Source organism: Camelus ferus, chromosome 16 (assembly GCF_009834535.1).
Source record: "Camelus ferus isolate YT-003-E chromosome 16, BCGSAC_Cfer_1.0, whole genome shotgun sequence".
Lineage (NCBI taxonomy): Eukaryota > Metazoa > Chordata > Mammalia > Artiodactyla > Camelidae > Camelus > Camelus ferus.
In genome coordinates this window covers 47,678,101-47,703,216 of record NC_045711.1, presented here as the reverse complement: position 1 = coordinate 47,703,216, position 25,116 = coordinate 47,678,101, and the positions used below count along the sequence as shown (strand labels likewise).

At 53.1% G+C, this 25,116-nt stretch overlaps 2 protein-coding genes across 4 annotated transcripts in view; both read right to left on the bottom strand.

The window, feature by feature from the left end:
* ARHGAP23 (Rho GTPase activating protein 23) overlaps positions 1-2,242 on the bottom strand; it is a 53,838-nt gene extending 51,596 nt beyond the window's left edge. The window contains 1 exon segment of the mRNA XM_032498664.1: positions 2,094-2,242. Coding sequence (XP_032354555.1) covers positions 2,094-2,156 — 63 coding nt within the window. The 5' untranslated portion in view covers positions 2,157-2,242.
* A 16,040-nt stretch (positions 2,243-18,282) lies between these two features.
* SOCS7 (suppressor of cytokine signaling 7) overlaps positions 18,283-25,116 on the bottom strand; it is a 30,083-nt gene continuing 23,249 nt past the window's right edge. For all 3 annotated transcript variants that reach the window (XM_032457866.1, XM_032457867.1, XM_032457868.1), the window contains one exon: positions 18,283-24,007. The gene's annotated coding sequence lies outside the window, so the exon portion shown is untranslated. The remainder of the gene's footprint in view (positions 24,008-25,116) is intronic.

Below are 25,116 nucleotides of genomic sequence, written 5' to 3'. Positions count from 1 at the left end.
ACTGCAGTCTCTCATACTGTAACTCATTCCATTCTCCTTTGTAGACTCTCTTTTAACCTAATACATCATGAAGTCCTCAGTATCCCCTCAATAAAGGATGAAGCAATAAATGCCTGTGCCCACTACTGCACTGCCCTGTTCTGTAACCAGCACCCTCCCTCATTCCCTACTCCATGCCAGAAATGCTGCACCCCTCAGGGGCTAGGAGGGCCTCCTGCTTCCCTTGCCCGCAAGCTCAGGGTTGGCCTGATGCAGGGGCACAGAGGTCCCCATCCAGGCTGTCCAAACTCAAGGCCTATTCCCAGGGTCCACTCCCTCTCTGCTTGAGCTGGGATCCTCAAAAACCTGCCCCATTCCCACGGTGTCCCAACGCCACCTTCCTAATAATGCTCCCCTCCCCAAAGCTTCATCTTGTGCTGTGCCTCCCATCCAAAGACCCAGGTTTTAAGACTTGGCACTATCACTATGTCCTATCAGACCCTAATACTCACTCTGCCTGCTCCCAGGGCTTCTGAGGCCCTCAAATCCAGCATCAAAGGATTTACTGCTCTCACCATTCCCAGGGGAGGGAGGGACCTCAGATGTGAGAACTTGGAGCTCCCAGTAACCTAGGGTGGACCCACCACCTTATGAGCAAGTGGAATAAGAGGCTGGGGCTGGGGGCCTTTGGATTATTTGGAGGTGAAGTGACTGGTTATGTAACTGGGATTCAAATTGCATGCCAATGAGCACCTCTCAGTGAGAGCCGCAGCTTTTGGAAATGGGGCTGTTGCTCTGGTAGAGGGGGAGAACTCCATGGGATCAAACGCCATCCACCCCCAGATGGGCCACAGGGTGGGGTTGGGGGTGGAGATAGTGGGGGGGGGGGATGAAGTATGTGTTGATGTGGGGTGGGGGGGAGAATCCAAGGGACTCAAGGATAATGACCTCTACTTCTACCCCTTGTCCATCCTGAAATTCAAGTTTGTAATTAGGAAATACTTTGGCTGAAATGTGGAGGGGGAGTCAAGGATAGAGATGCAGATTGAGGGAGAACTGTGGGTACATCCAGCTCCTGAGAGACACACCAGTCTCAACTTGCATAGCACCAGACCCCAGTTCCAGCACTGGGGAAAGGGTTGAGGAGGAGTGTCCCTAAATCCTCCAGCCCTGTCAAAAGAGGAAGAGGCCTCAGTCCAGGCCTTGATCCCAACCTGGACCCCTAGGGAACTTCTCTTCCAAGCTCAGAAAATGTGAGTGGCTTGACAGTGTTCAACTCTTCAACTCTAAAGGGGGTTGGGGAGAGTGTGTGTTGTTGGGATGCTCCAGCAGGACTCAGAGGTAGGGGGCTGGCCCCAATGGGGCCCCGAGGCCCCTGCTGGCCCCTCCCCAGCCTCAGCAGCTGGCAGATGAAAGAACCCAAGCAAAGCAGCCCAGCGCTGAGTAATATCCCTGGCACCCCGCGCCTAGACCCACCCACAGCCAGCCCGAGGGGGCAGAGGGGAGGACAACCGCGCCTGCAGAACCGGGGTCCCGGGCCTGTTTCTCTTCCCCAGGAGTCATGGGGGTGGCGAACCCGCGCCAGGCAGCTTGTCGCGCGGTCCGGCTTGGCAAGAGGGGAGTGTGCCGCAGGCAGGGGGTGTCCGGCCACAGTGGCCAAGGACATCCCGCTCCGGGAACCCCCTCCCCCACTCCCTCTCCCTCCAGCTGTGCCGGGGCCTCGCCAACGGAAAACGAAAACTCGGTTAGAGGAAACGGCGGCAGGCGCCCCGCCTGAAAAACCCGGACAAAAGGCGCGGGCCTCCCGCCCCCGCTGCCCGGCAGCCGGGGGCCTGGCATCGCCGCTGGGGTCGGTGCCCCCTGGCCTGGCAGCCCCATGCGCGTCCCGGCCCCTGTCTACTTTTCTCCTTCCCGCCCCCCCTACCCAGAGCAGCTCTGGTTCTGCCCCCCTCCCCGGCCCGCCACGAGACTATGTTCCCTGCAGCCGTGCCCGCGGTGCCCGCGCCGTGCGCCCCAGGCTGTGCCCACCGAGCGGGGGCGCCGCGACCCCGGCCTTACTGCCAGCTCCTTGGCAGCACCTGGATCCGCCCCCTCTCCTAGCTCAGCGCTCTCACCTGAGGGGGCCGGGGCTCCGGGCGGGGCGGGATCCCGACCAGGCAGAAGGCGACTCCATTCATCGGGCAGCAGCGGCGGCTCTGAGGCCAGGGCACTGCTGGGGGCGCAGGCAGGGACCCGGGAGGGGCGGGGCCGGAGGGCGGGGCCGAAGGCGGGGGTGGGGCTCTCTTCGCTCCTCCCACTGGGTTCCCGACGGGGCGCAACCTCTGCCTGTCGCCAGAGTAGCAGACTGGTACAGGGGGGCTGAGAGAGACAGTCGCTCTGGCAGCAGAGCTAGAGGGCAGAACACAGCTTGCGGATAGAGAGATGGTCTCAGGGAGACAGTCTGGGCCAGCCTCCAGGGTACTGGCCCAGATAGGCGGGCCAAGGAAAGAGGACCAGGGCACTGAAACCAGAACTAGTACCAGGAAAGGGAGGGAGGGAAGGAGAAAGAAAAGAAAAGGCAAGCAGATAGAAACACAGCTAAACGGAGATAGTTAGAGACAGAGATGGAGAGACACAGAAAGCATGACAGAGGCAGAGACAAAACAGAGACAGTAGAGAGAGGCAGAGAAAATCAGAGAAAAAGACGAAGAGACCCATCTGGAAAAGAAGGGAAGACAGAAAAAGGATTAAGGGGTCTTCCATCTGGAGACTCACAGAAACTTGAGACAAGGGCAGAGATGGTTATATCCAAAGGGGCAGAGGGTGGGGGTGAGTGGGGAATCTTCAGGGGCTCCATGCCTCCATGCCCCTCAGTTTGGGACATGAGTCTCAACCCAGGATCCCAAGTAGGCAGGAGAATGGAGGCTGTAAGAGAGAGGCTGGCAGGTGCCCCAGCCCTCCAGACCCCCACCCAGCCAGCCTGTGGCTCAGGCTTCTAGACAGCCCACAAACCAGGTCTGCAGTGGGTGGCAGTAAGAGCAGAGACCCTCCAGGCCTCCCAGTCACAAGCTCCCCACAGCCTCCCTTCCCAGCTTCACTCTGAGCAGGGGCCCAAATTATCACCAGGGTCCTGAATCAGTTTCTCATTTCCCTGCTCCCAAGCAGAACCCCTGCAACCCACTCCCTGATGATCCAGAAAAGGATAGTCACTCAGTCTTTCATTTCTGCTAGAAAGTTCTTTCTGATATCTAACATCCTACCTCCTATCTCCTACATCCTGTAGTTACCTCTTTCCCATGCCTTCTTGTAGTTTTAAAGGGCTCCTGTAGTCCTTCACCCAGAGTATGAAGAAAGGAAGGCAGAGGCCATAGGTAAACAGGAATATGAATTGGGTAAGGTGGGCAATGAAAATAGGAAGGCTGACTCTACCTCCTGGAATGGCCCACCCACTCCATGGCAATGAGCTTCATAAAACCTATTTGCTTCACCACCAACACCCCTACTCCTGAGGGTGGATCGGCCCCAAGCTCTCCACACCTTCACTTCTGATTAGGATCAAGGACTCAGGCCCTGGAGGGGGCGGTGTGGCCTGGACGCCAAGGACACCATCCCTACTCCTGTGAGCCTGAGGAAGGAGATACTGACTTGTTTTTAAATCTTATGTTTTATTTAACTTATTTTAGTTTAAATCCCCTGGAAGTCAATGGAAAGGGATGCTTTTGTAATCACGGAGGGGCAGCTAATGACTCCTCTTCCTTCCCCACTTCTCTTCATCAAGGTCATGTGCAATCAGAATTATCCCCCACTTCTGAGAAGTCCTTCCTGCTGTCTAACTGTAATCCTTCATACTGCCTGTATTTTCTTGCCTAATCTTTAACCAGTTCCCTCTGACTTTTTCAGCCCTGTAGCTCCAATGGTCCAAAGCTTGCTGCCACCCTGGCTCCAGGGTCCTTCCCTCTCAGAATAAATGGGTTGTCTGTGTAAGGGGGGTGTGGTAGCATCTGAGATCCAGACTGGACTGAGGCTGGGGGGGAGGGGAGGAGGGTGGTGGCCTCTGGGGTGCTCCTGGCTCACTTTTTCCAGAGCCTGATGCCCTCAGACACCACAGGAGGCAGTGAGAGGAAATGAGCTCACACTGGCCGGCAGGCAATTCCTCCCTCCACAATGCACTGCACTCACCTCCCCCATCCTCTCCCACTTCCCAGAAAGTACGCTCTTCCCCCACCCTGCTGCCCTTCCCACCTCTTCCTGCACCTTGACCTGCACCCCCATCCTGTCCCGGCCCTCCCCCATCCATCTTCTCCAGCACCTCTTTCATCCTTCCTTTCCTCCTGGTTCCTCATCCCCTCTGGCCTCCGGTGTCTCACTCCCCACATTTCACCGTCCACCCCCAAATCCACTCAATTCCTGGCACACTCTCTGAGGTTTAGTGCAGTAAAGCCCAACGGGGGGTGGAGGGTGCCCCTCACTGAAGACCCTCTCTTTATAACCCCCTTCTTTCTCATTTCTCCCAGCCCAATCACCCTCCTTCATTCACAAACGTTTATCAGGAGCCCTAATATACCACTGGGAGGGAGAGCAGAGGTTGCCCCTGGGGATACGGAAATAAGGTCTAGCTCCTTCCCTTGAGGGACCCTGGTCTTACCAATCCTGACGCTAGCTGAGATCCCAGGAAAGGAGCCATGGAAGGCTGGAGAAGCAGAGGAAGGCTTCCAGAAGCAGGTGGCCATGAGCTTTTGAGGGTTTCGTGGATGGGGTGGGATGGGCAATGGGGGTAAAACACTCCAGGGAGAAACACTGTCATGGACAAAGGCAGGGAGGCAGGAGAGAGCAGACTCCAGCAGTGTGGCCGGAGCCCAGCGGAAGGTTCGTGGGCAGGAAGCACGGAGGGATGAGGAAGGAAATGCCGGTGGGAATGTCACCGTGGAGTGAAGTGACTGGGCCTGAGGCGCTTAGATTCTAGCCTGGCTTGGGGCAGGGATGTAAGCGGAGATGTGTCGTGGCCACTGTGGTAGGATGTGGAAAAGAACGGGGTGTGTTGGGGGGGCAAGGAGACAGGGGTGGGGGGCATGGCACCCGGGCAGGGGGCATCAAACATCAGAAGCCCCCAGATCCTGGTGACCAACTGGGTGTTGGAGGAAGGAGATGGAAGAGTCTAGAATAACTCCAAGGTTTCTGGCTCAGAATATTAGGCAGAGTGTTCTTGGGGAGAGGGGACATACCAGACACTGGTCTAAGTAATCTTTTCATATTTTATTCCAATTTAGCCTTACAAAGGGGTTTTGAAATAAATACTATAATCCTCTTTTTATGGATAAGGAAACTGAGGCTCAGAGAGCCTCAGTATTTCACTCAAGTCCGTGTAGAAAGTGAACCCAAGCATTTGGGCTCAGAGTCCACACATTTAACCCCCATGCTGTGTTGCTAGAGGAGTAGTGATTGGCAACTTAAACCCAGGGTCCATCTCCCTGAAGAGACAGGACTTTGAAGTCATCGGTGGAACAGGAGTGTAGTTCAGGCTCTCCAGGGACCGTGCAGAGAGGAGACCAGATGTGAGCCGAGACCCGAGGAGCACCCACCTTTCGGGGCAGGTGAGGAAGGAAGAGGCAGCAAGGAGGATTGGGGAGACTGAGAGCCGGAGGACGTGGCCCTGAATTGGGCAGAGGATGGGTGTGGCAGAGGCCAGACTGCAGTGAGGAAGAGCATCAAGGGTGAAGAAATGGAATTGAGTCACTGAGAGACTTAGCAGGAAGGGACAGCCAGCAGCACAGGTGAGTCAGGGCGAGGGCACGGTTCCATTGGGGTGGTGGATACTTAAGCAGACTTTTTGGTTGGGGAGCGGAAGCCAAGGGAGAGAGAGCCTGAGGGGGTGATGAGTGGAGTAGAGGGAAAAGAACCCAGAGTTGAGTGCCAGAGGAAGAACACATCTTCCCCAGAGGTAGGGCTGGAGGGGAGGAATGGAGGGATGTCAAGGAGTCCCCAGACCAGAGTAGTCCAGGGTCAGGATCAGGCCTAGCCCAGGAGCTGGCAAGGAGTTGTATGATGTCACCAAGGAGCACTGAACCAAAAGTCCAAGGACCTGGGTTCAAGTTCCCATCCCGCCCACCTGGGAGCAAATGTCTTTGAGGAAAAGTACATTCCCTGAACCTCAGATTCACCCTCTGTAAGATGAAAACAATCATCTATGCCTGCCTCCAACTGCGGGCTCACATTTGACAATGGATTCAAAGCAATGGATGGAAGGTGGCCATGTAAGTGGCTATAAAGCTGGCCACAGATTCCCATCCTTCCACAGAAGGGAAAAGAGCACCCCCTGGTGGAGAAGGGCAGGAGGGGAGGACTGGAGAGAAGGGTGGAGGAGAGAGACCTGACACATTCTCGGCCTCTGGCTTTCCATCCCCAGATCCTCTGCTTGTACCCTCAAAGCAACCCCTGCCCAACTAAGTTTTCATCTCCAAAGCAGGTGGGGGGCCCAGTTCAGTCAAGTCAAAAGACGTTTATTGAGTGCTGGCTACTCCCAAACTGCTATGTGGGGGAGTCGGGAGTGAACCAGGCAGTGTGCTTGTCCTCAAGGAGCCCAGGGAGGGCAAGAAGCACAGCAAAGGCTGGCTGGGATGGCTGCAGTGGGGCCACAAGCAGAGCACTAAGCAAGCCAGGAGGGAGACTTCCACGACGAGGGGAGAAGGCAGGGGCCTTGGTGGGTAGTGTTCGGCCTAGATTTTGAAGGCCTTCAACAGGCAGGAGGCAGAGAGCTGAGGAGGGGCTGGGGCCCAGCTCTGGCAAAGCCCCAAGCATCCCATTGAGGGGACCTCGTCAAGCTTCTTTACCTGTGAAGGGTGGGGCAACGGTCCACTCAAGACCATGCCTGTCCCTACCCTCAGCCCTGCTGCCACGTCCCTGAGGAATCCCACTTGAACACTCCTCGAAGAGGAAGGCTACAGACCCCTGGCCAGGCTGGGGCTGAGGGGCATCAGCCACCTGCCAAACAGCTAGGGCCCCAGCCCGGCAACCTTGGGACTGGAGCGAGAGGCTGCAGCTTCTCTGGGCTGGCAGCAGGGCAAGCAAGCCACACCCAGCAAAACCCTGGTGTCAAAACAGGGGGTGGATGAGAGATGCCCCACCCCTGCCGCTCTCAACTGGCAGCCCCTCAGGGGACCATGTGTGGGAAACCTATGTCACAGTTTGGGAAGAGGAAGAGGCTCTGGGCCAGGGGTCTCAGCCCCGCAGGCTCTCCACTGTGTGACACCCCAGCAACTGAAAACTCGGTGGCACGGACTGTGTGTGAGCATGTGTGCAAGGCTAACAGGTGACTTCTAAGGACTGTGACATCACCTAGCAGGGGCTTGAAAACACCAAGATGGAGAGGAAATGAATTAAAATATGTTGAGCACCTCCTATGTGCCAAGCTCTTTACAAGCATTATTTCTTTTACTCATGACGACATTTACTCAAGTTAGATATTATTAGCCTCCCTATATAAATGAGGAAACAGGCCCAGAGAGGTTAGGTAACTTGCTGAAGACTGACACTAAGCCCTTACTCTTCTATGAAGCATGATCCCTCTAGAAGGAGCTAAGTCAGGTAGTCCTTTCCAGCTCCAAGATGCTAAATTCGATGGTTCTATGTAAGGGCTTTTAAATTCTGCCAGCACCTGACCTGCAGCCCTGCTCTGCAACAGTCCCACAGACCCTGCCCTCCTCCCCTCCAACTTCCCACACATCCCTGCACAGAGGAGGGGTTGTTCTACTCTCCAGGCCTCCCTGCCCTTCCAGGAGGGTGGGGAGAGGAGGGTAAAGGAGAGGAGGAGAGAGGAGGGGAACATAGAAGAGGGGAAGAGAAGGAGGCAGGAGGGGATCAGAGAGGAGGGGTGAAAGGAGGAAGGGAGGGGTGGCTTCCATCTCCCCCATGGAAGCTCTGGAAATCCCCGGCAGCTGCTCCCCTCTCCTGTCTGGCCCTGAGCCAGCCCTGGGAGGGGGTGAGGGGAGTGAAATGGAGAGAAAAGAGGGGCAGGGCACTGACCACAGTGGGGCAAGCCCCTCAGTCCTGGCACCAACCCCGCCCTGCCATTCCAGCCCCTGTGAGAGATTCCAGGCATGCTCCCCTTTAAGGAAACCCTACATGCCGAAATCCACACATACCAAACAGACACAACAGGGCGGTCTTTGCACTATAAAAGGATTCTTTGCTTTTACAAGAGGGCTCGGCACATGGGAAACTTAAAATAGGAGCTTCCCCCATTGTGGTGAAAGAAGCTCTGATTTCAGAAGCACCCCATACACACCATGCATCCAGCATATCCAGAAAGCTGGCAACACCCACAGGGCGGGTAGGGCTGTGGATGCCTTAAGGCGCTGACATCAGCCCAGGCAACTCCATGGTTGTGCTGATCATCAGAGTCCCCTTGTGGGGTGAGGGGGGTTGTCTCACTGTCTCACAGTCCAGGGGACAGGCTGGCTGCTGTGCTTCTCAGCAGAGGTGTCTTAGGACATCTAGAAAGGACCTGGAAAGCCACCACTCAGCACAGCTGACTGGGATTTCACAGCAGCCTGGAAAGAAGACAGATGTCCAAGACCTCCCAGCGTCCCTTTGATGTGGCCAGGGCAGGAGCCTGATGTCCTGACTCTCCTCCGTGGTCTGTTCTCCCTTGCAGGATGCCAGGGCACAGGGGAGCCAGGCTGTGCTCCTGGGAAAGGGGAAACACCTGACCTCCAGAAGAAGTACCCAAATCTGATGGAGGAGCAACTCAGCCGGAGCAGCAGGCCCAGTGAGATGTGTTTAGGGCCCGCTAGGCAGAAAGTAGTGGTGTCCCCAAGCCCTGTCCGTCCCTTTTTTTTAGTGGAGGTGAAATTCACATAATATAAATTTAATTATTTTAATGTGAGTAATTCAGTGGCATTTAGTACTGTCCTCCGAACCTCCCCTTTTTGTGCTCAGAGTAGAGTTAAGGGTAGAGTCAGCAATGACAACAACAGTAGAGAAGGGTGAATGGAGTCCCCTTCCCCCAGTCAGGCCTGGTGCTCCAGGGAACTGCCACTGGCCATTTAAATTAACAGCCAAGATGCCCAGCAGGCCTGGAGACTAGATCAGTCCACAGCCCTCCCCAAACAACACGCCCAGCCCAGGGAAGAAGCCCAGAGCACTTCATGCTTCCTCAGAGCTCCTCTCCAACCCTCAGAACTTAGGATCACCCATCCCCCAACTCCACCCCTCCCCAGGCTTCTCCTCACCAACCATCAACAGCAACATAAGAACCTGTCTGCCACAGAGCAGGGGTGGGGGGTTGTCTTGGAACCGAGGGGTCTCAGAGCCCAGGGCCCCAGGCTGCTGCTTTAGGCAGAGCCTGGGAATGCAGACAAGCTCAGCACTTAAAGGAACACCCAGGGACAGAAAACCCCCCAAGACCTCTCACCAAGTGGGCATTAGGAAGGGAGCAAAGCAGCCCCCCTCTCTCCAGCCCACATGAGGTTGTTGCCCCTCTTAGAGCAGGGGGCTGCAAGTCAGGATAGAGAGCCCCCCCACTCACTTAGGGGGACTGGTTCCTCTTGTCCAGAATTTGCTAAGCTCTGTGGAGGGAGTGAGGAGCTTTGACCAGAGGGGGCCATCACTCCTACCCCCTCTCATGGAGCCTGGGTGAAAGAAAGACAGCCCCTGGGGCCTCGCTGGGGCTGCAGGTCTGTATTTGGGGAGCATGTGGAGAAGCTGCCCAGCCCACCCCATCTTTTCACTGCCATGAAATGGTGGCAGCAGCTGCTGCAGCTGCTGTAACTGGGAAAGGAGGGGAGCCTAGCGGGGAGAAGCCCCTTGATATGGGGGGGGAGGGGCAGCTGTATCCCGAGGTCCCACCAGGGGGGTGTCTGGAGGGTCAGCGGTAGTTACATGGCCTCAGAGAGCCACCCCCACCTCCTGTCACTCCTTCATAATGCAGAGCCTGCTAGGATCCTGGAAGGGGCTGAAACCTTATCGAGTGGGGAGGGGGGTTTCTAAACGCTCCCCTTCTGGAGCTGGGGTGGGGAGGGAGTGTGTGAGCACTCGGTGAGCGCCTCCCTCTATATCAGTCGTGGGGGAGTACTCATGTTTGTGTGTGTGTGTGTGTGCGTGTGTGTGTGTGTGTGTGTGTGTGTGTACACACCAGCTCTGTGTCACAGCAGCCCTACCCCTTCCCCAGAGCTCCGGCCCCGCCTGGAGCTCCAGAGCCCCAACCCCTCCCACGGTGGCCGGCACCCTCCTCTAGGCGCGCCCACCCTCATCCGTCCTCACGCCCCCCGCCCTTCCCTCCCAGACTCGTCCCACGCCCCCGCCGGCTGACCTGCTCCATGCTGCCGCCCGCTATGCGGTCCTCGCCTCGCCAGCCCCGGGGGGCGCCGGGGGCGGCGGCCTCTCCATGCGCCTGGCCGGGTCGGTGTTAGCACCCGGGCACCGCCGCGGGCGAGGAGCGCCTGGTGTCAGCCGCCCAGACCCCCGCCCCGCTCCGCCCCGCCCCGCAGGCCCCGCCCCCGCCCCGCCCCTTACTCCCCTCCCCACTCCACCCGCGGTTAGAGACACCGCGCTCACACACACTCTCAACCACACACACACATCGAACCTCACACTCACACATTCCTCACACATCCATACATTGCCAGCACCCCCTGTTCTGCCTGTCCTGGGAGCACCGTTAGTCCAGAGAAGATCCCCTGCAAGGGCAGCCCCTCTCCTGATTTCTGAGGTTATCTGACCTGAAGCACCACCCTGCCTCCCAACCCCAACCCACCCCCCCCCGCTTATTTTACAGAGGCCACAAAGGGACTTGCCCACGGTCACACAGCAGCTTGGTGACAGAGCTGACCTCATGACCCAGACCACTGCGATTGCCTGAAAGCGGAACAAATGTACCGATAGAGCCTTGACCACAGGGAGACTCCACCCTTCTGAGTAGGGTTCTGAGCCCTGTGACCCCAAGGACACCCCGAGCTGGTGGGGAGGGGCCACTCTTTGTTGCCAGGATCCAGCCTCTCTTCAAATGTGTTCTGAGGCCCTTCAGTGGGTGTGGGGAGCAGGAATGGAGATTCCTGTCGCCCACGGTGTGCTATGCCCCAGGCATGTGCCAAGCAGGAGGAGGGGCTGAACTGTTTGTTCATTGCCAGAAAAGGGTCACCTGAAGCTCCAGATACCAGCTGGGAACCTGACTTGTGGGCGGTAGAGCCAACTCTGGTGATGATCAAGGAGGTGACAAAAAGACTGCCTCCTCCACTGACAACCCCTCCTCCACTGCGGGTGGCACCTGTCTGTCCTGCCCCTGTCAGGGCAGGGCCAAACTGAGGGGACTATCACATGAGCGGCAAGTGAGAGGCAGGCATGCTGCCCAGGGAAGGCGTGTAGAGTCCTGGAGTGGACAGAGGTGAGAATTAACCTGTCCTGAGGCAGGCAGTGGGGTAGGGACATCGGTAAGCAGGGCTGGCTGCCCAAACCCCCTGGGGCCATTGCCCAGGCGGCATGAAGGGATTTCACACTTCTCACTGCACGCTGGCCTCTTTGTCAGGCACCAGAGGGTAAGGGGGCAGGGGGCTGGAAGCTGACATGGGAAGAGTTAAGATCCTCAGTGGGCCCAGACAAAGGGGGCTTTATAGGCTGGGTGTAGGGGGGCATGCTAGAGGGAGAAAGGCAGGAATGCAGGCTGGGGAGGCCCTGAGCTCCCGGGCAGCCCAATTTGGGGCTGAGGTTGGACTTCCCCAGCCATCCCATGCTTTGGCCCCTCAGGGTACTTGCTGCTTTGCTCCTGAGACTGCCACCAGGAGTCCCGGCAGCCCCTCATCCTTGGCCACCACTCCTCTCAGGGATCTGGAGGGCACTACCCAAACGCTCCCAGTCTTCCCCGCCTAGCTGGCTGCCGCCTCTCTTGGCTTCCCTGCCATGCCCTCTCAGCGGCCTCATGGCCCCTGTCTGCTACCCGAGTGAATGCCCTGCTGGCTGCCCAGGGAGGGGAGGGGCAGACTTGGGTGGGGTCACAAGGCTGTGGGGTCAATGGAGCTCTTTGTCCCTTCAGACGGAGTCTGTCCTGGGCTAAATAGACAGGAGACAGAGAAGAGTGTTAGCAAGCAAAAATGTCCCCCAGAGCCTGACCCGCCCTCTCCCAGGCTGTGGTGGAGCTGGGCCTTGGGCTCCATTCTTCCCAGTTGGTTTCCTTCTGGCTCCCTTTCAGGGCTGAAACAGCCACTGGGAAGTGAAAACAAGGAGGAGGAAGTGGCCCAGGGGTAGTGGCACCCATGCTGGCCTCTGAAACCGCTGCTGCTTGGCCAGGCCTAAGGTCTAGGCTTGGGCTTTGCAAGGTTGAGAACTGTCTGTCCCCAGAGATGCTGATCTGGCCCTGAGGAGTTGACTCCTACTAGCCCAAGTTATGGTTGCCAGATTTCTACACCCCAAAGCAATTTCATCAACACACCCTGCACACTACAGGAAGCTTCACAAACAGAAAATCCCAGTGAATGGAAGGAATGGTCCTGCCCACCATCTCTGCAGCCTGGGGGGGGGGGGGTCCCCCTCTTCCCTGACAGTCTACCTCTATGACCAGCTCCTACCCTGCCTCCAGTTTCTACACCTGACATGGGTCAGAACCTTCAGCAACAGCAGTACCTCAGAGGGGCAGCAGTGGGGTTGGGGGCAGGGCCCAGCTCAGGTCATTCAGCAGGTGTCTTATTTTACCTTCTTCATAAGATTAAAAGAGGACAGTCTTACCTCTTGAAGAGTGTCTTGGGCAAAAGTCTCCTTTTGGGGGGTAAAAAAATGTTGAAGTCTGGTCAGCATTATATTTTCCATCTCATTGAGATGCTTGGAGTCATGCTGGAGGGAGACAGACCAAGATTTAAATCCCAGAGCTGCCATTCAGCTCTGTGGACCTGGGCAGGTATTCTCACCTCTCTGAGCTTCAGCATCTGCATCAGTAAACCAGGAATGATAATAGGACCATGTCACAGAGCTGATGAAAGATTAATTGAAATGTGAGTATAAAATGTTTGGTTCACTGACAGGTCTATAAATGATCAATAAAAGTTAAGTACTTTCAACACAGAATTGAATGAATTCATCTTCTGTCAATTATTATTAGCTTTAGTTCAATAGGTGACAATTTCTGACCTTGTTTCCAAATTCTGGGAGGTCATACCCCGGCTCCAACCAGGTGCTCCTTTCCAGGGTGGTACCTACCTTCAGCTGTACCAGGAGCAGAAATGAAGAGCAATTTTCAGCCTAGTGCTGATCCCTGCTCCACCCCCCCAGCCTCCTTCTCTTTGCCTCTGTAGCCTCCGGGGCTCCCTGGGGAGCAGGAGAAGGTGGAAAGGGAGCTGAGAGCCACTGGGTAAGGCAGACAACTCCCTGGGTGCCTGCTGTGAGCCTGAGAAGAGAGGAAGGAGGAGGATTACTCAGGAGGGAGTACAAGGAGATGAGAGGGAAGGGGGGTGGTGGGCAGCGGGCCCCACTCCTCCACCTGCTGCTCTGTGAACAAAGCCAAGAATGATGCAATCCTGGCCTGGTGCAGCTGAGGCTGCAAGGCCCTGGGAAGGAAAAGTGGGTGTTGGGGGTGGGGAAGGCAGGGGCATCAGGGCAGATGCGAGGGGCCTGTGGATACTGGACCTTGGATTCCCAGCCCAACATGTGACTCCTTCCTGTGGCTCCTGGCCACCTCCTGAAGCCCCTCACCCAGGGTCAGACCCCTCCCCAAATAGTCACAGCTGCCTTCAAAATAGGAGGCAAAAATGATGCAACTGGGACATCATTCCAGGCAGCCTCCTCAGAGGGGAGGGCACTGCCTCACAGAGGGAGGGAGATGATGAGAGATCCAGACACCAAGGTGACTCCGATGCCCCCACTGGGCCCTTCACCAGCAGGCCTCTGTGCCCTCTTCCTCTCATCCTGGGAACCAAAGGCAAAATCCTCTGGAGAAGGTGGGATTGGAAGGCTCGAGGGAACCGTCACCCAGGACCTGCACAAAGTAGTACATATTTATAGAATTAAATAAAAACCCAAGGCAGTCACTGAGACAGGTCTGGGCCCCCAGTGCCAGGGGGCCCCAGCATCCCCCTGGGGCAAGTGTACCATTAGCAGCCATCAAGCCAGTGGAGGTGGGGTTGGTGCCTGAGAATGGCCCCCCCAGGGTGTCTGCCTCAGCTCCCCCATTCTGCCTTCGAGCCAAGAAAACAAAAGCTTCCCCAAATTCCACCTGGAGAAAGGGGGCTTGTCCCACACACGAAGGCCATGCGGAGGATGTATCCCGAGTCAGGGTCCCCGAGGGGGCAGGGCATTAATTGGGGGCAGCAGAAGAGGACTAGAGATACTGTGTTCAGGAATATTTAAGCCCAGCCTCGCCCCACTGCCACCCAGACCCGAAGGGACAGCTGGGTGGCCTAGCCCAGAGGAGCCACTAGGTGGCAGGAAAAGCCCAGCAACTCACTCAGCTCCACCTGCTCCCATCACCCGCCCCATCACCCGCCCAGGAGCCCTGCCCTCCCCCAACCCCCCTCCCTCCTCCCACATCCCTCCTCCCTCCAGCCCAGCCCTCTCTGCGCCTCCAGTGACAGGGCCCCTGTAGTCTTTTCATTCTGCCTTTGGGAAGACAAAAAGCTCTCAGTCATCCTCAAAATGCCACTAATAATGATGATAATAATTAGTGCCCATGGCTGTTTATTGAGTGCTGAAGAGGTCCCAGGCATTTTCCATGCATTATCTCATCTATTCCTACATGAGGTAAATTAAAAAAAAAAAAAAATCCTCTCCCTCTTTTGAAGGAGACATAAAGCATAAATAGATTATACTCAAACCCAGGGTCCTTGCTTGGGAGCGGTATTGAGTGGGTATAGGCCTGAGGAGGAGGGCAAGGACCCATCAGATGCATCTCAGTTTTGTCCACCATCTTTACCACCCCCTCTCCCCTACCCAACCCCTCGAGATTTTAGGAGGATATCTTAGTCTTGAGCTGAGTGTGAGATTTAAAAAGTTTGCCCAAGTGATTCAGGCTCACAAAACTCCGGCTCTGGCTGAGAACCACTGCATCTTACACTGCGGCCTCTCCTCCAGCCTCCACAAGGCATTCTGGGTTCTCCCCTCACCAGTACTCCTCCCCATGTGAATTCTTATTCCAGTATGGTTGCCTCCCACTCAGGCCCAAAGGTGATTCCAGCCCAGAGGACCTTCCTCCACGGCCACTTCCACTTCTGGCTTGGCTGTCATTGACCTTCTGCATGGTTTTCAGCAAACATGCGTGGGCCCATGTCTTGGTGTGCCGGCATAGCACTAGGGTGCGGGTGGGGGACAGAGCAGAAGATGAATAAGACACAGAACCCGCTTCCAACAAGAGTTTCACATGACTGAAGCTAGGCTTGCAGTCACTGCTGCATATGGTGTCCCATTCAAAGAAATAGCCCCATATCCAGAAGAAAAGGATGTCTGTCTTTATTGCTGTGTTCTTCACAATATCAGGGTATTGGAGAAGGTGGCAGCTGCAGGGAAGGGGAACCAGAAGATGATACCCAGTGGACAGTGAAACATCCTGGTATCTTCTTTAACTTTACCCATCTCTCACATAAGACAACTGCTGCCAGACTCCCATCCCATTCCAAACCTTCCAAACTCCCCCTAGGCTCAGCTGTTACCTTCCCATACTTATTTTTCTCCCCCAGGATAAACTTAGCTGGCCTCTCCTATTCTCCCACCCATCCCATCACCATCCAATCTGCAGAATAAAGGCCCAGAATCAAAGTGAACTTCCTCAGAAAGGGGAACAGGGAGAGCCAGGAATGAGATGATAAGCCCAGGATGTGAAGAAGGGCCCCTGAGCTGAGCTCTTAAAATGCAGGGCTTCTGTTAAGTGAGAAATGCAGGGGGAGTCAGTAGTTCAGTGTCACCTCTGGTCACTGGACACAGCGGCTAACCCTACATTGGCAGCATCTTCCATCCAAAGGGCAGCAACAGCTCTGTTATTCTCTCTCTGTCATTCTCTCTGATGCCATTGGCACCAGGAGGAAATGGTCCATGTCCCCTACTTTGGAATATCTTGAGTTACAGCTATGTCACGTAGTTCATGCTGTTACTCCAACCATCAGTTCAACTCCTCAAGAAAATTCTGAAGACTGACACTTAGTGACAAAACAAACAAACAAACAAACAAACCATACTTCCAAACGATCAAGTTGTCTTGGGCAAAAGCCAGGTTCAAGGCTGCCTGACTAGAAAAACAAGCAGCACTCCTGAGAAGGGGCCTGATCTCACATTTCCTCAGCCGCCACCAAGATGGCACATCTACTCAACTGTGCCAGGCCTGAGGGCAGGGAGAGAGCTCAACAGGACACAGGTTCTGTCCCACACAGACCAGAGGTTATAGTCAAGTAACTGGCAGACAAATGACCAAACATTTTAACAGAGGAAGGAGCATTTGGCCAAGAGTGGCTGGTGAAAATTCCAGAGGTGATCCTGGAGGAAAATCTTGAAGGATGAGCAGTTCTGCAGGTGAAGGGGGTGAGAAGTATGTGTCCTCCAGGCAGAGGGGACAGCACAAAGGAAGGTAGAATGGCAGAAGGGATGCCATGATCTGGGGACTTTGAATCATGCATTGTGACCAGAGGGCAACCTGTGTGGCAGGGGAAGGAGAAACCGCCTTGAACATCAAGTTAAGATTTTCTTTTCACAGTTAAAGGTGATAGATGATTTTGAATTAAGAAAGTGACTTGAGCACATATTTATTTTGAAAGGACAATTGGAAGGACTGGAGAGGGAAAACAGGAAGCAGGATGACCCGCTGGGAATTTGTCCAGGTAAAAGGGGGGACGCCTATACTAAGACATGGCTACTGAGGAGAGGGCATGTCACAGCTTAAATAGCGACCCAGATTTAGGATAAAACCACAGTCAGAATTCCTCTTGAGAATCTCTTGGGAAAGGGTTCCATTAGAGATCAATAACCCAGCTAGCACTTCTTCCAAGCTGGATTCAACTTATGTGCCTTTGGCTGAGCACCAGAGGAAAACGGCTGGTCTTCAGAACCCACATGGTGCAAACAGGTGCTAGAATCCTTACGGACAAAATGCTCACACTCTAAGAGGCTGGAGGGAACTAGGATAGAAGATTCACTTTTCCCATCTCATCCTTAATCAGGGGAACACGAGTGAATGGAGGAGGGAATCTCCTGCACTATTACTATATGTTATACGCTTATGATTGAATTCAAGTAAGTTAGGTGCATGCATGAGACACCACTGAGAGGTGAGATGGAATGAAAGTGGTCGCTGAAAATGGACAGGAAACACAAGAGATGAAGGAGATGGTTCCAGGCTTGGAGGCAAACAGGGTGGGAGGGGGTTGTTTTATTTATTTTGGACTCAGCTATTTCCAAAAGAATGCCTTTTCTTCTATGGCATTTGTAACCCAAGCCAGAGACGACTATAACCAGGCAAAGATTCCTTATGACTGACAAGTGTGCCCAAATGGTGGCCATTTGAATTGCTGATTCCGAGTTAAGCATTTTCCTTTGTAACGTTCACACATCATAGCTTGGAGCACTTTTTCTTTCAAAAGGGAAGAAAACTTTAATAAGGAGTTCACACCTTCATAGAACAGCTATCAGAATTGGTAAGACACTGATTCATCCTAACACGGACCTGTGACTTGTGAATGAACTGGATGGTGTAAGGGGGATTCCAAGACTCCCTCCTGGAGCACTTGAAATCAGTCCTATGAAAATACAGCTGCTGAGAAATAGGGCTTCATCTCACCCAACATGCTTCCCTCTCTGAGGATGCAAAGAAACTATAGAAAATTCTCCAAAATGTGCCAAGGGGATACACTGGCCCTCTCAGTGGGGAACTTGGAGAGGGTTTGGGTTGGAAAATGAAGAGAGATTTGCGTGGTTTGAAGTATACACAGCTGTCAATCAGAGAAACATTTCTGGTCCTTTCCTCTCCAAAGAGGACAGCTGGAGAGGAAATGGGCTAGAAAGGCAGGAGGGACACAGGTTAAACTTACGAGAAAAGCTGCCAGCCTAGGTAAATACTAGGAATGACAGACACTATGGTAAAATAGGAACTCTCCCTAAATAGAGCAAAAAAGCCAGACACTCCACCCCAGAAAGCTCTCTGGAATTCTCCCGCATTTCCTGGGGAAGAACAGCAGCTTCGAGCTTTGATGGCCATCAGCCTCAGGAATTTTCCAACATCTCTTACTCTGACAAGACCAGTTCTGGACGCTCTGCTTGGCTGACATCACAGGGATTCCCTAATTGCCAGGGGTGGACCCTAAGAGGGCAGTGATGGTGTGAGGAGTCATATGAGACAGGAGAGGGATTGAAAACCCAAATAACATGAAATAATTTCTAAACATTTTTATTTCAAATCTCTTTTCACCCCTTCCGCAAAAAGACATGGGTCAGTACAGCAATCATAAAAAGGAGATACAAACACAAGAGTCAAATGTCTCCCGCACTGACACTTACAAAAAACTGGGAATTGTACATGGGGTTTACAAACAGAACCTGCAGCAGCTACTAATGTCCCTTTACAAGAGTCAAACATGCCTATTAATACAGTATGTACAGACACCCCACTCTGGAACTAATCTACAGGGACATCCCAACACCCACCCATCTATTCCCAGAAAAATACCAAAACACACCCAAAGTGCATTTGTTTTGTTTATATCAAAACATCTTTTCCTTTCCCCACCCCACCCTCAGACCCTCCCACCCCATTTAAGATTGGCCTGCAAGTCTATTTTAACCATTTAGTAATTTTTATAGTTTATGAAAATAAATTATACAGCAACTATTTTAATAAATTAAGCACAAAAAGGTAGAGGAAAGGAGAAAAACTAAATGGGAAGACAAAAGCCAGGCCACGCTTTGGCTTGGAGGAGGGTGGGGTGGCTGAAGAGGACGGAAGTGGTTGCGGAGGGGGTGTGGCTCCCCTTCTGGTGAAGAATTGGCAACCACCCCGAGCCCAGAACGACACCCCTCTTCATTAAATTTCTTAAAAACAACCAAAAAAAATGTCTAGCAGTGGCTGTGCCACGGGCAGCACCAGTTTGGGCATTCCAACAACCGGCCTGTCCAGAGCAGTGCCTGGATTATGTTTGTCTCTTGGAGAAGGTTCTGGGCCTAACGGTGAGGGGCAGGTCCCTGTTCAAGGAAGCACCAGGGATGGAGTGGTCAGACCAGCCTTCCTGCTCCACCTGAGCTGGGTAGGGAGCTTGGGACACAGCTCTGAGCGGGGCTGTGTGGTTTGTGATGTCCTGGGTTCTGATCAAGAGTGTCCTAAGTTCACCTTACACTCCATCTCCAGGAGCAATTACGATCGCAGTCCAGCTGCGACCAGACATTCAGGTCTTCCGCCCTAACTGGCTGCTTTTTGCCTGCCCCTCGATGTGGCATTTCAGAGAAGGGGCTGGGGAGGAGGGAGCAGTTCCAGGTACCCTCTAAATGAGATGAAATGGGCGTGAAGGCATGTCACAGACTCAGCATGCAAGACTGGCTTCCTGGGAGGCAGCTGGGAGTGGGAAGGACTGGGAGAAGGGGTAGGGGACAGGATGGGAAACAGGAAGAAAGTGGGTGGCACCTACCAGGAAGGTCAAAAGCATGAAAAGGACAAAGACAATATGGAATCTGCATGTAAAGAAAGGTCTTTCCCTGGCAGATTAGAGAATCAATATTTTAAATACAGTTCATGACTCTATTTTTCTAACTGCAGCATCTGAGTCCCCAGTCTCTACGGTCCGACCCCCATCTCACTCTTCCCAAGGCTTTGCTTTCTATCTTCTCAAGACCTCCTGTCATTTTGTGCTGAGCATGAGGCTCCAATGTCAAAACAGGACAGATCACGGGGACTGGTGGACTTGACTTTGCCTTCTTGAGCTTTGGGGACCAATAATCCTATAACTATAATGGAGGGAAGGGGGTCATGCTTTTTTTTCTTTTTTTTTTTTAATAAAAAAGGTTTTACTCCCCAGGAGCAAATAAATCATTTTGAACTACTGATAAACACTGCTGCAGTGAAAAGAAAGATGGCTACATGTATGCAATAGCACAAATTCAGTGTAAGAACAGCTGTGTTGACAATCAGAGATAAAAATCATTTATCCATTCCCCCTTTCCCACAAACCAAACCAAGAGGATTCCCATAGGGAAAATGTCTAACTCAAAAGCTCCTCCCTTAGGGACAGGGGGCATGTCATTCTCTAAAAACAAATGGCAGGTCTCTCACCAGTGGAGATGCTCTCAACACCCCAACTGGTACCAAGACTTCTGCAAATGAACACACACACACACACACAGACACACACACACACACATACAGTGACTATCAGACCTCCTTCCAGCAGCCAGAGCGCTATATATCCCAGGGCTAGTCCTCCAACTTCAGGGCTCAAAGCCAAGGTAGAGGATGCAGGGCAGGAAAGGATCCAACCTAAGGGATAAGTTCCTCTTATTTCCATTTCCCACTAGGGCCCGAGGGCTTCCAGCCGGCCATGCTCTTCCAGGGGCCCAGGTGGAGGCTAAAAAGGCTGGCATCCAGAGCATTGGGCTCTACACAGGCCTCTCACACCCAGATCTGGGAACACTAACCACCCTCCCTCTTCCCAGTACTTCCTGGATGTGCATTGGAGGGGTGTTTGCAGCTATCTCTGTGTCATTCCCAACCTTAGCAGGGGCCTGCATAATCAGCCCCAGTGACAAGCAGGAGAGGAGGAGGAGAAACCACAGCGGTGAGCTCCCCACCATCCCTCTCCCCTCAGGAGGCTGAGTGCTGCCGCCCAGAGCTGGCCTTCCAGGGTGTCACACTCACTGTAGCCAGGCACAGGGAGGCAACCAGGCCAAGGCCATCACCAACTGTCGTAAACTCCAAGCTGTCACCCACTTGGCTAGGCCCTGAACCAAAGCCCCCACCCTCCTCCTCCTGTGCAACTATAGCACATGAATTTCAAGTAATTGCAAGTTGTAGCAGTAGCTGCCCCAGCGCACAGTGAGTCACACCTGTCCTGAGGAGGTTACAGCAGATCAATCCTAACCAAGTGAGGGTTCCACAGCCTGGGCCTGAGGGTAATGATATCACCCATCACATCTTAGAATCAACAACAGGTCCCTAGAAGTGAGAACCTTTTCCAGTTTGTGACCTGAAAAATACAACAACCAAAAGACTGAGTTCCCTCTGCAGACTGCATTTCAATTAGCACTACACAGAACTGGTGGGAGAGCGGGGGCGCAGCTGGGAGAGATGCAGCCAGCTGCTCCTGCTCCCTCTGTTTACTCGGACCTGGCTGGTACCTCAGCCAACAGCCCTTCCTCCTCACCTCCCAATGGAGGTGGTCTCCTCTTATGCAACTGTCCTGAAGCCCCCTCTACTGAGGAAGGACCAGGCGTCAGCCTGGGCTGTGACTAACGCACAGACAGATCATGGACACAGGTAAACGCTGCCCCTCCTGGGAGAAGAAAGAAGGATGGTGGTGAGGTTGCGTCTCGCCTCCTCAGCTGGTTTGGTTTTGTACCTGAGAGTATAGATTCTCTGATGGAAACCCCTGGTACCACAAGGGGCCCGGGGGCTCTGCCTTCCTCACCCAGGCTGGCCTGAGAACGGTGAGGTCCCTGGCCACAGGCAGGAACCTGGCTGACTTCTGGCTCTGGGCTCCACCTCACCATCATAGCCACACAATTCAGACCTAACGATGACTGGAAAGTTTCAGTCTAGACCACTGCACGGGAAAAGGACTCTTCAATGCCATCAGTCTAACTTGAATAACTTGAGGCTTGTTCAGGACTCACCATGTACATTTCTGCTTCTAAGCTCCTGTTCTGATCTCATCTCATGTTTATGCGTTTCTCATCTCACTGTCCTGCCCTCATCTACAACCCAAAGCCTCACAGCCCCAGAGCTGTCCTTGACCATCTAGTCTACCCCTACTCTGCTCTTACCCACTCTGAATTTTCCTAAAGACAGCCCTTGATTCTGTCTGCAAGCTGAGTTATTCTCTAATTGCTTTTTGTGTGGCAGTCACCTAAAAGCTCCTTTAGGCCAGATATCACATCTTTCGCCCCTTGTGTTTTCCACAGTAGCTAGCCCAGAGCCAGGCAAACACACACTAAAAAGTAATTTAAAAAATAAAGATCCCATGAAGCTGTACAACAGCCACTTGAGCATCTCAATGGATTTCAGATGGCGGGCCCTACAGTTGGGTGACACTTTCTACAAGATGGCAAGACGCACAGGTTAAGCCAATTTCTTGGATCACAATCTTAACTGGTTCTTAACACTGCCATGGAAGCCAAAGAGAGAAGAGGTATCTCACAACAAATCAGAGATGGGCTATGCTTATGCTATGAAACTCATTTTGTGGGCCACCTCTTTACAGCCAGGTAGCAATGCAAGTTTCCTCCCTTTTCGGCTATAAGGAGGAAGAATGGTCATTCCATGCAGGATGTAAGGCAGAAGGCCAACACTTCCAGATGAGTCAGTCCTATAAATTACCAAGACACTGGGCTTCACCCCAAACCACCAGGAAACCACAAACCTGACATTATTTATCTCATGAGATGAGGCAGATATAAGCACAGGGGAACCAAAAGAGGCAGTCTGTTGGAACACTTACTGCAAAAGACTAAAAAAAAAAATCAAACGGTTCAATCTTCACATCTTAATAGCAAACCTCTCCCCAGAGTAACTCTATAGAAATCCAAGCTCATAAGGTTATATGATTTGACAATGGCCCAGTTCAGAAAAAAATTAAAGGCTACTGAAAAGCACTGGAGTTTTTCTCCCTCCTCTTCCACTTCCATCTGGAAAGCATGCAACTCTCAAATCGGCATCTGACAGACTTAACCAAAGGAAGGAGAACAGCTCTAACTCAGGAAAATGGATTGCTAGGAGGAACACAGGAAAATAAAGCCCTTGCTACCTCCTGTACCAGGGAAGTCTAAAAACATGAGCTGTAATGCTCTTCCTTTCTGATCTAAGACATTCCAGTAAGACTGAGAAACCAGGGAGCTTTCTTGAAGACGAGCACAAGCGCTTCCTTTCTCACCTTCCTCCACGTTCCCTCTCACTAGCTGACAGACACACGGAGGTAAGTAACACTGACTCCTAAGCCATGGGTTCGATTTGCCATTAAGAATCTGGAAGCACGCTCCATTAACTTCAGCAGCCTGGGACTGGGGCTCTGAACTGCTCAGGTGATGAGGAAAACTATTACCTTGACAGCTGGCGGAAGCAACAGGAATGATGTTACCATGACCAGAGTGAAATGCACACTTATCTCGAGGGGATGGGTTGAGGGTAGAGGACAAATGGGGCTAACTTGAGGTCACAGAATTTAGGAATTCAGAAAAACAAAATGAACACAGCTTCAACGGGAGGTGATTCTGAAATCAGGCTCTTAAACCTTCAAATGAAAGGATATGAGGAATCACTACTTGCCCCAGCAGAGGCCATTTGCCAGCTTTTGTCCAGTAATTTTCCATTCCAGATGACCCACCCTCCTTTCTTTCTTGCTCCTACTGAAGCTACCCATGCTGAAAGAGAAGCAGATTCTCATCCCTCAGAAACTCCCGACTTGATCCGCACTTCTGACTCCTCCTTTCTTCAAGGTCAATGGTGAAGACTCGAATTCTGCCTTTGGCCCCAGCGGAATGGCCATCACTGGCAACCCCCTCCCCTCGCTCCCCTCCCCTCCCCTCCTTCGGAGCTGCTCACCCTTGGCACCACTTCCAGTCCAATGGGCATAAACCCCAGCTGCCTTTAGGGTGAGTTTTCCAATCCGGGAAATGCAAATATCCAAAACAGAACTTCTGAAAAAGGAACAGTGTTGAGACTTCTTCCAGTTTTCCAAAGAGCTCATCCAGTTCCAGGACAGCACGGGGCTGGATTGTGACAAGGTGGAGCCCCACTCGGAGAGTATGGTGTGTGCTTCTTCCAAGCCCCAGGGCTGAGAGGGGAACCAAAGTCTTTGCACAGAGGATCCCAACCCTTCCTACTCCCTGTTTTTCCTCATTCCCCTTTTCACGGTAGCTTCATTTGGTTCTTCAAAACCGGAGCTTGGCAACCAAATGCCTAGGTGAAAAAGGGCGAAAATTAGAGTGGCTCAACGGAGCGGAATCAAAATGGAGTAAAAGAGCGGCTTAGCCTCTGGAGGGTAGAGAAGTACAGCTCAAAAGGAGAATGGAGCCTGGAGAGCCAGGTGCTTCCACAAACACTGCCGCTGGCTGGGGATGTAGCAACAGCCTTGCCAGGGGGCCAGAGCAGCCTACAACCTGGACGCCAAAAAAAGGTCATGCTGCCTCTCTTCTCTCTTTCCCCTTCATTTTCCACCCCCGCCCCCCCACTTCTTCTCTAAGGCCCACCTGCTGCTCTAGGAACTGAAAAAGGAACTGAGCCCCTGGGGTAACCACTGCGAGCCAGACTAGACATAGCTGTAGGCCCTGCAGCTTCTGGCTCCTGGAGAGGGCTGACACATAATCACAAAGCCTAGTGCAGCTTCTACTTTCTGGTTTAAGATGCGCACTGCTCCAGGTGTTACCCTGTCCCCTAACTCCAAGCAGCCTGGCATGAAATTCCCCAGGTAACAGCATGCACGGACCAAGTGGCCCACTAAGAACTCCGAAAATAAAACCAGCCTCACCAACAAGACATCATAATGACCAAATTTCACAACTTAAAAGCCTTTCTCTTTTTTCAAAGGGTCCCTAGGAAACAGTACAGCCTAATGCTTATTCTTTGCCACAGGCAATAATCCCAGTGTCACAGCAAAAAGAGACCCTAGGAGGTCAGTTCAATCCTTTGCCAATACATGATTGTCTCTCCCCAAGACAAATGACTCCCGCCAACCTATACCTGATCATATTGTGCCCCTTCCTGTCTCATGGCCATAGCTATACTTAGAGGACCCTTTGCCTAGAATGCCCACTCCCAGATCCTCTCATGGTTAACTCCTTGACATTCAAATCTGAGCTGAAATGTCACTGCCTCAACAAGAGCCTTCTCTGATCTTTAAACTCGAGTAGTATCCAACTACTAAATTTCATAGTTTTATTTTCCTCTGTAACATGTACAGTCAACTGAAATTAGCCTATTCCCTAATTTACAGGTTGCTGTCTGTCTCTCCTTAGGAGAACTGCAGCTCACTGAGAACAGGGCCTTTAACTATCTTTCTCAGCACTCTC